This window comes from Pelodiscus sinensis, chromosome 9 (assembly GCF_052426305.1).
Source record: "Pelodiscus sinensis isolate ZL-2025 chromosome 9, ASM5242630v1, whole genome shotgun sequence".
NCBI classification, from domain to species: Eukaryota; Metazoa; Chordata; order Testudines; family Trionychidae; genus Pelodiscus; species Pelodiscus sinensis.
In genome coordinates, this window is record NC_143060.1 from 62,564,249 (window position 1) to 62,578,630 (window position 14,382).

Genomic DNA, 14,382 nt, shown 5'->3' on the forward strand with positions numbered 1-14,382 from the left:
TAACTACTGGATAACAGGAAGAATAAAATGCTTCTCTGCCAACTACTCGGTATTTTAAAACAATAGACAATAACAACCATGATAGAGACATTTGAGAATGAAAAATGACAGCAGGGGTTTCTGTTATCAAACTGGTGCTCACATAGTTACAAGAATCCTCCAACTTTGCACATGCAAGTCAGATAGAAGATGTAGAGCGGTGTGAGTGAACCAACCCCAGCTTCCACATATTTAGGAAAGAATTATGTGACCATTTCAAATCTGGATCATAGTGATTGTTTTTCCCCTCTAGGATCTAGGTCGTCATGTCAGCTAATTGCTCCACAAAGCAGGAGAAGGCTTCTAGGTATCCATTTTTAACTTCTTATGTACCTGCCTCCAGTACCTCTTGTTACTGGTCAACTCTATATGTAGATAGCCATACAAATTTGAAGTCAAGAGAAACTACTGGGACGAGAGCATCAAGATGTCATAGAAGCACAGAAGATTAGAATGGGAAGAGACATCAGGACATCATTTGGTCCAGTGGTTCCCAACCTTTTCCAGATGGGGACCCATTTTGACAATTCAGGAAGACTTGGTGACCCAGGGCAATTCAAAACAATGTGTGAATGGCTCCTTAAGAGCAACCTGTGGAGACACCTGGCGACCCTTTTGAAATGCAATGGCAACCCATATTTGGGTCCCAACCCATAGGTTGAGAAACCCTGATCTAGTCCAACCATCTAATCAAAGCAGGACCAACCCAATGTCCTACACTGCCTGACGAACAAGAGTGCCAGCTTCAGGACAGACAGTTAGAAATCATTGCACAAACCCCAAATTGGCTGTGAGATCTATATTTAGATTTCACCAGCCAATTATCAAGTGTGAACTCCTCAGGCACTGGAATAGCCTTCACACGGAGTCACAGACAGTCCCCTTGAGTATGCCCATCTGTCCTGCCACCAAGGTAGGTTTGCCTTTGTGATAGATGGTCCCTTACACCATCAATCACAGTAATATTCGGGTTATTCCCACTCCCAAGGGACAAGTCACTTAATCCAGGTCAACTGCATCTTAAATGTCACCATAGACAATGCTTGTAGCCAACCTTATAATCAACTACCTACAGATTAATTAAAAGGAAATGAGAGCTATTTTCAAGGTTAAAGCAGATAAACGTACATATACAAATGAGTTATCTTAAATTCCAGAGGGAAACGGAAGCTTCCATAATAAGAAAGATCTCTGTTTCCCAGGGCTAACTCAGGCTAAGCAGCTGAGGATCTCGTGTTTATGCCGAAAAGCCTTGCCCCTTACAGTCCAGTCAGAACAGAGAAATGGTTTCTTCGTATTAGGGGTTCCATTCCCTTCCCCCGGCTCTTTGAGCTACAAATTCAGCTGACAGGAGTAATTCACTTATATGACTCATCTTCAGGGAGAAGAGGGGCAGGGAGCAATCAGCAAAGTCTTCTTGAATGTTTCACAATATTTTTCCTGATGTTGATGAGTCTTCCCTGTTGGGCAGGGCATACCACCTTCCGTTGGAAACCAGCATTTCACACTAGTGAATGGCTCTCTTCTGCAGGCCGATCTACACAGTTAGAGAGGCTTACAATACAAATGCTCTCATTTTAGGTTCTGTCTACACTGCTGAGTTTAAAGCACAGACATGGCAGTGCTTTAACGCTACATTGTGGTCATGGCACAAGCGCTGGGAGAGAGCTCTCCGAGAGCTATAGGTAAACCAATTCCTTGAAGGGAGTAGCTAACGCTACTGGTGCATTACAGTGTTGTAATTTGCTGCCCTTTCCAGGTGTGTGGGTTTTTTTATACCCTTGAGTAAGAAAGTTACAATGCAATAAAGCTGCAGTGTAGATAAGCCCTTATAATATGGGAGATATGCTAGAAGTGAGATTAATGCACGCAGCAACTTGCAGACATTCATAAATACTAAACCGTAAACATTAGGGATGTTAAAATGCAATTAATCAAATAAACATGTAACTACTGAAAATTTCAGGGGTTACATATTAGGTGTGGGGGCAGGAAGCTCCCCATGCATACCAGGAGCCTGAGTTTAACCGTGTACACAGTTACACTTTCACATCCCTAGTAAACATGCTTATAATTCAACAGATTGAATCTCTCTAGTCAGTGACTCTCTGGTCCAGCATGATTTTAGCTAGCCGGATATCCATTTATCGTGAGTGTGGCCAAATTTCCCATGGTCCCATGAAGTTTGTTTATAGCCACCAGTTGCTCTCAATGTTCTGTACTGTTATTTAGCTCTAATTTACCCCTAAATGTCTTCTAAGAGCCCAGCAAGCAGCGGAAGTGTTGGTAATGTTGCGAGACAATATTGACCTCCTGTGGTTTGGCAAACTCTCTGGTTCGGCACCAGCCAAGACCTGAGGGTGCTGAACTAGAGAGGTTCAACCAGTACTAACACACAGCTGAGCCAGACTGATTCCCGCTATGTATTTGTCATTGTTCAACTGAGGCCGGTGGTCCTTGCCATGAGCTGGCATCGGGCATGCCCGCATCACAAGAAGCCAGACCAAATCAAGTCTGATGCCAGTGCTGTTATCTGTGCCCAACTGCTTTGTACAGTTACGATTCTGGACATTCCTCTTCCCTTGAGCTGTTCCCTCGTGCCCCCTTCTCCACAGTCACTCCATTTCAGGGTCACTGTTCATCAGGTTTCCTTAGGATTAGGAGTTACCTTGGGTAAGAGGAAGCATTGTCGAGTGGGTAGAGCACTGGACTGTGATTCAGGAAATCCAGCTCTGCCACTGATTTCCATGTGACTTTGGCTTTGTTTTCCCTCTTACCCTTTGTTTGTCTGGCCTATACAGCTTATAAGGTCTTTCGGCCAGGGAATGCCATTCATTCTATGTCTGTACAATGCTACCACACAGAGTCCCTGTCTTTGTTGGCCTTTAAGCACTCCTGCAATATAAATATTTAATAATAATAATAATAATAATAATAGTCTGGATCTGGGTTTGGTTTGATTCCATCTTTAAGAAGTGCACTGTCATTTAACTTAGCAGGAAATAAGCATTTTCAGATGCAACAGAGTCCTGGTTGTAACTTAGCTGTGCAGCAGTTTCCCAGTGCTCTTAATAAACCAGGGCTAGTTATTTAGGCTTTCATGCCTATGCTCCATCAGGACAGGACTTTGAGACTCTGAACCTGCAGAAGGGCTTAACTAGGGGAAAACAGGCCTCACTTGTTCAGCAGGTGTCCAGGGACTTGGGTCTGGAAAGTGGTATCTCACAATTAAGTGAGAAAACAGTCAATATACAAACTATGAAACTGTCAGCAAACTATTTTTTTCTCATAGGGAATTGAGCCCCAGAGCCGAGCTTTCCCCCCACATCTCAGTGCCATGGTAAAGAATGGAACAGTAAGTACAGGTGTAAGTCTCAGGCAGTTAGCACTAGGCTGTAAAGGGAAATTAGATACTTAATAGGAGCCTAATTTAAGATATTGCCTTAAACTGATTACAATGGAAGATGCAAACTGAGGACCGAAACCAGGACTGAGGGAGCAAGCAGAGAAGATTTAGTCAAAGACAATGGACGCCCTTGCTGAAGTCTGTGGATGAAAGGACTCTACACACTGATGAGGTGGTTAGCTGAAGGCCAGAGCCTCCTGCTTTCAATATCTTATCTTGTGCATCCCCTATACAGCTCGTCTTTGGGACCTGGGCAATAGGACTCGGGAGCTGTGCTGATGGTATCTGGAAAGCTAAGGACCCAGGCTGCTGAAGCAAAGCACTGCTGCCCAGTTCAAAGATGCTTCTGACCCTACTGAGGCTTGCTGTGGTAGTTCCATGGAAGGCCACAATGCCTGGTTTGTGGGGCGTGAGCATGTGCACAGAGGGGGAATGCTCAGTCCTCCATTTTTCTGCCATCTTTTATGCTGTTCTGGAGTTCTCCTGAGGCTGGAAAGCAAGCTTGTTTCTCAGCAGAGAGGAACTTCAGGAAACTGCTTCCAGCGAGGCAGAACAACCTGGGAAACCTGCCTGCTCTCTGGACAGAGGAGGAACTAGGCACAAAAATCCAGTATCTAGATCAGCTATTGCCTGAAGATGAAGACTCACCCATTTGTCCAGGCTGGTGGCAGCCACATCATAGAAAGAAAAAAAAATGTTCGAAGGACCTTATCCAGTTCCCTAAGTCCGTATAATATGCAGATATACCACAACATACACACCAAGGGAGGAGAAATAACCTCTGTATACAGCGTTCAAGCTGAAATTGTACACAAATTACAGCACACACTTCTAGTCATCTCAAAACCAGGAAGATATCAAACTGGAGGGAATTTAACAAAAATCATGAATGGTCACGAGGAAACAATTTACGTAGAAAGATCAGAAGAGCTAACATCTAAATATTTAAGAAAGAGGGGCTATGAAGCAGCAAGTGCTTAAAGGCTCTCTACAGGAGATAAGAAATGTTTAGGGTGAGAACATATATGAGAGTATTGGGAAGAAAGTGGGGAAAAAAATGTAAAATGAACAATTTCCTGATTATATATTAGTTTAACAAAATATAAATAGAAGTGATATCTGGCACTTCACTGTGACGCTGCACCCAAAATTCAGTCTCTAGAGATTAAAAAAATATTTAAGGAGTACCTGATTCTCTGCCTGAGACTTTAATTCTAACGTAATCTGCACAAATTTTTAATTAAGAGAAAACACTGACAGCCATTGCTTCCCTCGGCTTTAACTTATTACTTCTCCGCTGCATGGTTAAGTTAAAGTTGTGGTGCATTTGACTGACATGGACAGAAGCTGAGTAAACACGGAGATCAGCTGGCAAAGAGGAAACAGACCTGCAAGGAATAGTTGGGAGGAAACATTTCTGTACTACACATCTGTCACTTTACTCTGCTTCAGCATTTGTCCAAATCATTTTGCTGGAACTATTTTAACTGATTCCAGCCAATTACAACTTCCATCTCATTTCAGAGCTTGCCTTCAATTGTTTTCTCTTACAACTTTGCAATGAAAAAAATAGGCCCCCCCTCCCAAAGTAGTAAAGCCTTGCCAGTAAAGTGTTAAAAATGGTTAGAACCCTACCGTACCAAGAAATGAGAGAAGGCTTTTCTCATCTTCTGTGCTGCTATCCAGCCATTCAGCCACATCACCAGGAGACAGGAGACTCATTCTCCAGCCAGAAAACTTTTCCATACAGAATACAATGACTGTACGAAGCAGGGAAGGAAGGGTGGGGATGAGCTGATGGTCTTGGGAGTCCAGCACTTGAGTTACTGACTATACTGCCAACATGAAACAGCAAGTGTGACCCACCCCCTCTTAATTCACTATCTGACAGACCATGTTGATAAAGCAGGCATGGGGGAGCAGAAAGGAAGATTTGTGTCCCTTATCCCTTTGTGCCAGATTTCAGCCCAAGCAGAAGCACTAGAGAATGAGGAAGGGTGGGGGCTGGAGGAAAGGCTTGTAATTAAAATGATGAAGAAGCAGAAGAAAATATAAGGACAATTGAAATAAAAAGAAATGGATCCTAATGCTGAAGCAGTTCTAATTTTCAGCCAGCACAATAGCTAATCAGCTACGTATAACACATCTCCACCACCCTATTAAACAAAAATCAAATTCAGGAGCTTGTGTGTGTCAGAAAAGAAAGCTTAGAAGCGATTTAAAAAACCCATCACAGCTGGAGAACCTGCATTCCCCTCTTCACCAGTCCCTTCCTGCTTCAGCTAGTACAACAGCATCCCAGGCTCTCTCACAATGAATTTGTTGATGCAATGGCAGGTTGATCAAACTGTGAATAGGAAGCTCCCACCCCTCCCCTGTCCCCTCCTCCTGCATGGCGGCTGCATTGATCAACAATAATGGAATCTGTTTCTGACTGCCAACAGCAGCATTAAGGATATTAGAACAGCTCCTCTTCATCAGAATGAGAAGCAGCAGTCAGTAAGTCCTGCTGCACTACAGCCTTCCAAGTTAATAGCTCTTTCCCCACGGGGCAACAAGGGGGTCAGTAGATATGAGCTACGCTGGGGGCTCACAGGAGCCATCCACACTGTAATGGATTTTTATTTACAAACAAGAACATAACTCTGCTCTGTCCAGACACCAAGACTGTCTGGAACTCTGTACAGGAGGCTTGCAGCTTTATGACTTTACAAGGGAAAAAGTCAGATCTACCTCTTCAGGACTTATGGTACATGATTTATTCGGCACAAAAGGCTATTTTATAGGTTCACACCTACACGAGCCAAGACAAGTCCCTGTCAGCAAGGGACTCCTGGGCCCTGCAAATCAAAAATGTCTTTCTCTACAGGGATCCGGTTGATGATTGATCAAACTGCACATTTTAAAGAGACAGGACCCCTTTATTCACAACTCTCAGAAAACCTGGTTTTCATTTTAAACAACCTTTCCTACTCCCAACAACTGCATCACTGATGGCCCACATTACAAACTGCCTCTCTGAAGCACAGAGGAGGAGGACTGAGCTGGACCACTTGCTGACAATAGCCTAAAACCAAACCAAACAAAAACCTTTAGATCAGCAAAGCAAAGAATTGGTTCCCAGCCAGCAAGTGAAGAAGAAAAAATGGGATTATCAAGGCCCAAGAGGGAAGAAAATTGCAATTACGTAGGTGTCCGGTAGCAAGTATAGTTCATATTTTCTTTAAAATCTGCCAAGGAAGGCAGATATTACACTGCATCCAAATAAATGATGGGAAATAGTGCATTTCAGAAATGAAACACCCCAGTAGCATGTAAGACTTATTACCAAGTTGTCTTGCATACATTCATAGAAAAATTAGTTGACCTGAAAATGAAAATGAGGCTATTTCCTGTGTTCTCATGAGAAATATTTCATCGATAATATTTTCCCCCTACACATTTTTTGTAATTTTGTAAAAATGATTTTGACTTTAAAATGTGCCAACTGATGGCATGACTATTTCTACAGAGGATGTAGTTAAACAGAGACATAGTGGGAAAAGCTTGGCTTGTCTGTTTATACCCCTACGTTGAGTAGTAATGCAGCACCAACACCCTTCCTCCTTCCTTCCCAGTTTTCTTTGGAAATTGAAATATGGTGCATAAAAAAAGGTCCTCATATCCCCCCTTTGAAAATGGATTAATTGTAACGGCTATTTATTTAAATGCTGAAAGGCACGAATGCCATCTTCTATAGAAAATTGACTAAAAATGCTCATTTCACTAGATCTCCTTTTATTCTCTCAATTCACTTTTCTATCTAGGGGCAGCTAAATGGACAACCTTGAATCACTAGGTAACACCTTCCTTTTTCCCTGTGACACTGTCACCATGTGTTCTAGATTGAAAACATCCCTTTTTCTATATTGTATTTTTAAAATTATTATTCATATAAGAAATATAAAGCTGACTTTTTGAAACAGCATTTCGTGATTTTATGCAACATCTTGACAAAACACAAAATTGTATAAGGAAGGGAGAAGGAAACAGTGAAGTGCCCAATTAGGAATTCAACATATCTAGTACCTCAGAGATTCTCAAACTTTTTCCTGATACCGACTCTCTTTCCCCCAGCCATCAATACATATTCTTGGGACAACTACAGCAATTGCTTACACACGAAAGTAATATGGGAAAGTTATTCAATGTAGATCTTTTTTTTCTTTGTGATTCAGGCATGGTCAATATTACCAGCGTAGGTAGGCTTAACTACATTGCTCAGAACGCCGCGATTTAGATAAGCGGGCCTAAGTTCTGGTGTAGACATCATTTGGTCAATGGAAGAGTTCTTCCATGAATCTAGCTCCCACCTCCCAGAGAGGTGCATTTATTACATCAGTGGAAGAACCCCCTCCATTGCTGTAGTGAACATCTACAGCACACCAGCGCAGCTGTGTCACTATAGTATGTACTGTGCAGACATATCCTGAGAAGCTGGAGGCAGGAAAGACATCACCATGCTTGGACTGGATCAGAAGTTGAAGTACGAGAGTAAATAGGATGAGGCTAAAAATCTCTGAGGAACAACACAACCAACAGAACACAACACAAAGCAGCTCCTGTTAAACTTGAACTACGGAAATTCACAAATCCATAGATCAACAGGGACTATTATGACCATCTATCTGACCTCCTGCATCATACGGGCTACAGAACCTCATCCAGGGACTCCCACATTTAACTCATTTTTTTCATTGAACTAAAGCACATTTTTTAGAAAGACATCCTATCTTTACACAAAGACTTAATTAAAGTGATGGCAAATCCACCTAATTCCCTTGCTAAGTTGTTCTACTGATTAACTGCGTTCATTGTTTATACCCTGTACCTTATTTCCAGGCTGATTTTGTCTAGCCTCAATTTCTAGCCACTGGATATTGTTATAACTTGCCACTTCCTGCAGCTCCCATTGGCCAGGAACAGTGATCTGCATGAGCTGCAATTGCCCATACCTGCAGAAGTGCAGGTAAATATAGTGGTGGCCACCTGCCAGGGGCTAACCATGGGGAACTGGATCCAGCCCATGTCCCTGATCTAGGCTATAAACTATAGTAACAAAGCAATTGGATTACATTTTGAAGTTTCTCGCTGCAAAAAAGGGGTTAGACAAAGCCAAAAACAAAAACCAACAACCGAACAAACCACCCAAAAAAACCCAGACAAAAACCAAACAAAAAAACCCTCTCCCAGCTTTGTTCCCCTTTTTATAGCCTGCCAGAGATAGAACACATGCTGTTAATAATTTCCCAAATATGCTTTCCTTGTCTCAAAATGGGTCTTGAACTCTGGGGCTTGCAAATAAGTCTCGTCTGAATATTCCAGGACAAGCAGTTTTTGAGATAAGTTGCTGCAAAAAACATTAGACGAATTTTCAAAACATGATGAATATTTATTTCTACCCTGAGGCCTATGTTACGAAAAGCATTTGTCTGGAGTAAAGTAAATGAGGACAAACAATTGTCTTCCAACCAGAGAGAGAAAGTGTGCAACATTTGAATTGGAAATGACCTTTAATGAAGTCTGAAAGTGTATGCGGGGAGGAAAGATGGGATGGGTTAGCAAAGAATCTAAATATTACATTAGGGACACAGCTTATTTGCTCAGCTCTGGAGGAGGGCAATCCGGATGGAAATTCACTGCTGTTCGATGGCATTTTGCCCCATGCAAAATGATTTAATGAATTTTTGCTATGACTTGATGAGTAAATAAGGCAGGGCGTAGGAGGAGGAATTTTAACTAATGGTGTGACCTTGAGCAAGTCATTTTATCTCTTTGCCCACCCTCAATGTCTTTGGATTTTAAGTTTTTCTGGGCAGGGAGTTATGTTTGTACAATGGCCTGAACAATGGGGCCCTGATCTTATCTTAGTTGAGGGCTCTAGCTGCTATTATATAATTGAAATAAGTTACCTAATTAAAAAAATACACTATATCACTTTGCTGGCAGTCTTGTTGGTAGCTTATGCAGAGGAGCAAAGGACTGGTGGGTCTGGCGTATGGTGAATGAACTAGTCCTTTCAAGTCTTGAGAGAGGCCCCTCCAGCTCGCGAACATCCACATTTTGGGGACATTGTCAAGTATTTACCGTTGCACTATGGCTGCCCATCCTGCAGTCTACTTGGATACAGAACTATCGCCTGTTCCAGATCTGTAAACACATCACCTTCATTCAGTACTCAAGTAACCTTTAACATTTTAATAAGAGTGCCTTGAGTGTACAGAGTATAATTACATTGCTGTGAAGGATCACTCAGTGACTACATTAGAGCCTATCAGTCAATCAGTCAGAGACTGTCTGCTGTGTGAGTCAGATCCATTTTTCCTTTTCTTGTAAGTGCCTCCTGCATAGAACATTAGTACATTTTGATTTATAATGCTACTGCAACTTTGTGCTTACGTAGCGTCTGTATCAGAAGCTGTCAAAGCTCCCAGTATTTGCATATATTATGAATGATAATTTACTAAATTGTTTTATAAAAATATGAACACCCATGTTTCTGTACAGCTTGACTTATCATGGGTGCTGACTTCTAAATCAGGGTAGCAAAGCTGCTTAGCTCCGCAGGTTTCAAAGTCACAATGGTTTGAGGCGGCACTTTCGACAGGTGAAAAACAGTAGATGCTCATCCACTTATGAAGATATAAAATGTCACTAACTATGGATTTATAATTTGCAGTTGCTATTTAGGTTTCAAAATATATTGACTTTACAGACCTTCACTTGAATTTTTTTTGCTGAATGGGTGTCCACATATTCAAATGGAGCAATAATCCAAAATTTGGGAGGAACAGGATTGAAATCAAAGGGTATAACGGCAACACAGAGTTTCTTCTACTCAACACTCCAAATAACTGTCACTATTAATTCTGGAGAAGCAATAGCCTTTCCATAATTAAGGCAGAGACTTGCTTCCCATAACAACACGTGGTTTTCAGGAGATCTAAAAAGGCCAGTTCTAGAAGCATAAGTCCCCACAGCCAGTAATAATCTTGAAGCCTAGGCCAGAATCCCTCTCCTGCACTCTTACCCCCTCCTGAACCCTGCACCCCAAGTCTCTGCCCTACCACCCTCTCCCTTCACCCAAACTCGCTCTCAGACCCCACACGCCTCCTGCACTCCAATCCACTACTCCAAGCTCCCTTCTGCACCCAACTGCCATCTCAGACTCCGCACTCCCTTCATGGAAGTGCGGCCTTTGACCAGTTGGAGTGCCCCCCCCCCTCCCCAACTGTGGTTCAGATTCAAAGATGGGCAAAGAGACTGGGGCTATTTACTTGTTAGATTGCTAACATCTCTAATTTTATGTAAAAGCTAATAGAATCAGAAATTGGTCATGAAAAGCCTCATTACGATAGGTCATCTATAGTTAAGTGTTATCTGACTAAGTGGGTCTTTGCCCACGAAAGCTTATGCTCCAACACTTCAGTTAGTCTAAAAGGTGTGTCAGGACTCCTCGCCTCTCTCCTTGTTCATTCGCCCATTGCACATACTTCAATTGGATCAGTAAACAATTACACTTGGAACAGTAATCAAGAGCTCTGTGGATAGGATTTCTAACAGTGAAGATTCCTAGATTTCCATAAGTGACTCACTGATGAAGCCCCCTGCATACTATTTTCTTTCTTCATTGCACAAAATAATTACATTTCCATGCTGGATGTGGCCCGAGGCCTCCTCTTAGCAGAATCCATCAGTTGCACTAAGTTATGCATTTAGCAGTTTGGAAACCTGAGCGTCTATTAATAACTACCTTGAAAATATTTAAATTCATTTCACTGGAGCTAAGGGCTAAGGTTTTATTTACTAAGCCATCCAATTTCCATCATAACTTTCCGAAAGAGATGCATGTCCCATGCAAGCAGACATTTTGTTTAAAATTGTAAATATCCAGTGAGTGGAATACTTCAATAACCTGAAAAGTGATTGCACGAAGGCTAATTTATTTCTGGTGTTAATCACTAGAATTTTTCCAACAGTAGCCCTTTTGTTCTAAGCATGTGTTCACAAATTGGATCTCCCATAATGTTTCCTTTGTTAAACTTCCTACCGATCCCCCTACTCAAAAATCTTGGCTTCTCAAATGAGGTACCCAACCCTTAAAAATCATGAGGAGCAATCTGAAAGAAAATTATTCTGTGTACACTATGCATACAGATTGAAAAGAAAACTCTTCCTCCTCGTAGCATTTTGAAACGATGTTTAAAAGCAGATACATATTTGGTTAAAAATAAGGCTCTGCTGAAAAACTGATTTTTATAAACACTGGGACCAAAAAGAGAAAAACAGTTCCCACCCTCCAGTCTGAACAAGATTAACATTGAACACTGAGGGCCAGGGGCAGATGACTATTTCGCGGGGCCTAGGGCAGCACAATTTCATGGGGCCCCCTTTTGCCATGGCGCATATGTGGTGGCGCCATGGCGCATATGTGGTGGCGCCATGGCGCATATGTGGTGGCGCCATGGCGCATATGTGGTGGCGCCATGGCGCATGCGCGGGGCTTCTTGAAGCACGGGACCCGGGGCGGCCGCCCCGCTCGCCCTGCCCTATATCCGCCTCTGTTGAGGGCCAAATACTGTACAGACTATAGAGTTGCAAGCTGTGTAAGTCAAGCTGGAATTTGCCGTGTCAGGATGAAAGCAGGAGGAAGAGTCAGTTTCAGTGTCTGACCCTGGGAGGAACCTAAACAGCTTGTGCCACAAATGATATAACTTTGCAGAATTATAGTTCTTTCAAGCAGAAAGATACTTTCCTGCTTATGAATTTTCAAGGGGATCCAGTGCTCAAATAAGGAGCAGCTTCTTCCTGCATGCCCAAAGGATGACCAGGACAAAAAATTAATATTAAAAGCATGTCAAGTGTGCAAAGAAAAAAGATGTTCAGAAGTAATCCAGACTCAATCCAAGCAGCAACCTCACTTCTGTCACTTTGTATTAGAATTCATTTCTACTTGGCATATAACTGCTTGCTATTCTGTGGTATGATTTGAAGGAAATTAGTTTTTGCTCCCTGTAAATAATAATCCCATAAATTCAAGATTCTCTTTGCATTAACGTCACTAACTGATAACTGCCACCTCCCTAGTTTAAGGAGATTGTACGGCAAAGGCAAGCAACCATTATAAAACAGATTCACGACTGACTGAGGGTACATCTTGTCACACTCCCCCGTGCTTTATGATAATTGGTTTATGGGTATGAAAACGCACAACTTGAAGATGCTTTATGCAAAACAGATCATGTGACATGTCATTTTAAAGGTTGCAATCCGCTGAGTCTGTATATCCTATTTTTGTGCATGTATCATTCTTGTATGTGAAGTTAGAAATTTGAAGTATGGAACTGTTTAGGATTCTAAATGTGCTAATGAGGGCCATTACTGATGCTCCAGAGACTAAAGACTCAGTACCTCAAACCAATGACCTGTCACAGTCTTATTTGTCCTGTAAGTCCAAACTGTGGTTGCTCTCAGAAAGATGTGAGACCAGGCCATGATGCTGAAACTCATTTTGGAGCTTGTATTTTTCCACTTGAGGTGAGAAAAGTTTGAACTGAGCACAAAGAATTCCTGCATTGGGCAAAAGTGATATAAACCCCCAAAAATCCACACAATGGGGCAGTCGCCAGACCCAGGAGACCCCCACTTACCACCTAAAATGCCTGCTGAAAACATCTAAGGGTACGTCTAGACTACAGGCTTCTGTCGACAAAAAGCGTCTAGACTACATCCAGTTCTGTCGACAAAGCAAGCCGCTTTGTCGACATGAGAGTGTAGACGCAAAGGACAGTGTAGATACAATAACGCCTTCTGTCGACAGAACTCTGTCGACAAAAGGCGTTATTCTTCGTAGAATGAGGTTTACTGCTGTCGACAAAACTGCCGAGTTCCGTCGATGTTATGTCAACAGAACTCGGTAGTAGTGTAGACGCAGGTATAGTTTTGTCGACAAAAGTCCACTTTTGTCGACAAAACCCTGTAGTCCAGACACACCCTAAGACTGAACGGGGGAAAAACTGGGTCCAAGCTAGGAGCTGCTTAGCTTGTGAAAGGTGTTTAGAGTAACTGTTTAGGGTAAGAATTTGCATGAAACAACTTTCTTAATGGATTAGGACTAGCTGGCATTTTTTGTTTATTTTAATTTAGTAACTTACTTTGATCTGACTGTTACTTGCAACCATTTAAATCCTACTTTTTATACTTATTAAAAACACTTCTGTTTATTATCTAGCCCATTGTAAAAATGGGTACGTAGGGGAAACAGCCACTGTGCATCTTTCTCTTTCATTGATAAAGGGAGTGGACTGTTTGAGCTTTCTCCGTGTAAACTTTTACACAAGATAAGGCGAATTTGTTTGGGGGTTTGGTCCCTTTTGGGGATTGGTTTCCTGGGTGCTGAGCCCTGACCTGGTTCAATGTCTGTACAGCTCTGCAAGGGGATGGTAACCCCAACTCTGTACCTTAGCTGGTGGAGAACAGAGCTCCTGGCCCAGCACTTCAGGATGGTGGTCAGCCCCGGAGGGTCTGAAGACAGGCATCAGTGGCATGAACAACACACCACAGGAAAACTGTAAGGGGACTTCTCTAAACCATCACACACCTATACTGAAAAAACCACACCCACCATGGCAGCAAGTCCCAGGGCCTGGGTCAACTGACTCAGAGCTTGACTCAGGGATGGCCTAGATCAGAGGTGGGGAACCTCAGGCTGGGGGCTGGATGCAGCCCTCAGCTTGCCTGGATTCACTAAGGCCCAGGACCCGCCCCAACACTGGGGAGCCTGGGCTGGTACGGCAGTCCCCCTGTGGCCTCCCCCAGGGCTGGAGCACACAATACCTATTAGGTTGGGCGCCATAGGTTCTGGGGTGTGAAGGGAATGTGGAGAGTGTCTTCTTCCT

The 14,382-nt window shown here is 42.7% G+C and overlaps 1 protein-coding gene across 13 annotated transcripts in view; it reads right to left on the reverse strand.

Annotated features, from left to right (window-relative positions):
- The window catches only part of RASAL2 (RAS protein activator like 2), a 248,542-nt gene that overhangs the window by 78,383 nt on the left and 155,777 nt on the right, over window positions 1–14,382 (reverse strand). Inside the window, exon 1 of one of the 13 annotated variants that reach the window (XM_089780608.1) lies at window positions 5,086–5,240. The exons of the other annotated variants lie outside the window; for them this stretch is intronic. Within the exon in view, the coding sequence (XP_089636734.1) occupies window positions 5,086–5,191 (106 nt within the window). The 5' untranslated portion in view covers window positions 5,192–5,240. Of the gene's footprint in view, window positions 1–5,085; window positions 5,241–14,382 lie in introns of those variants that run through there. 13 annotated transcript variants of the gene reach the window in all.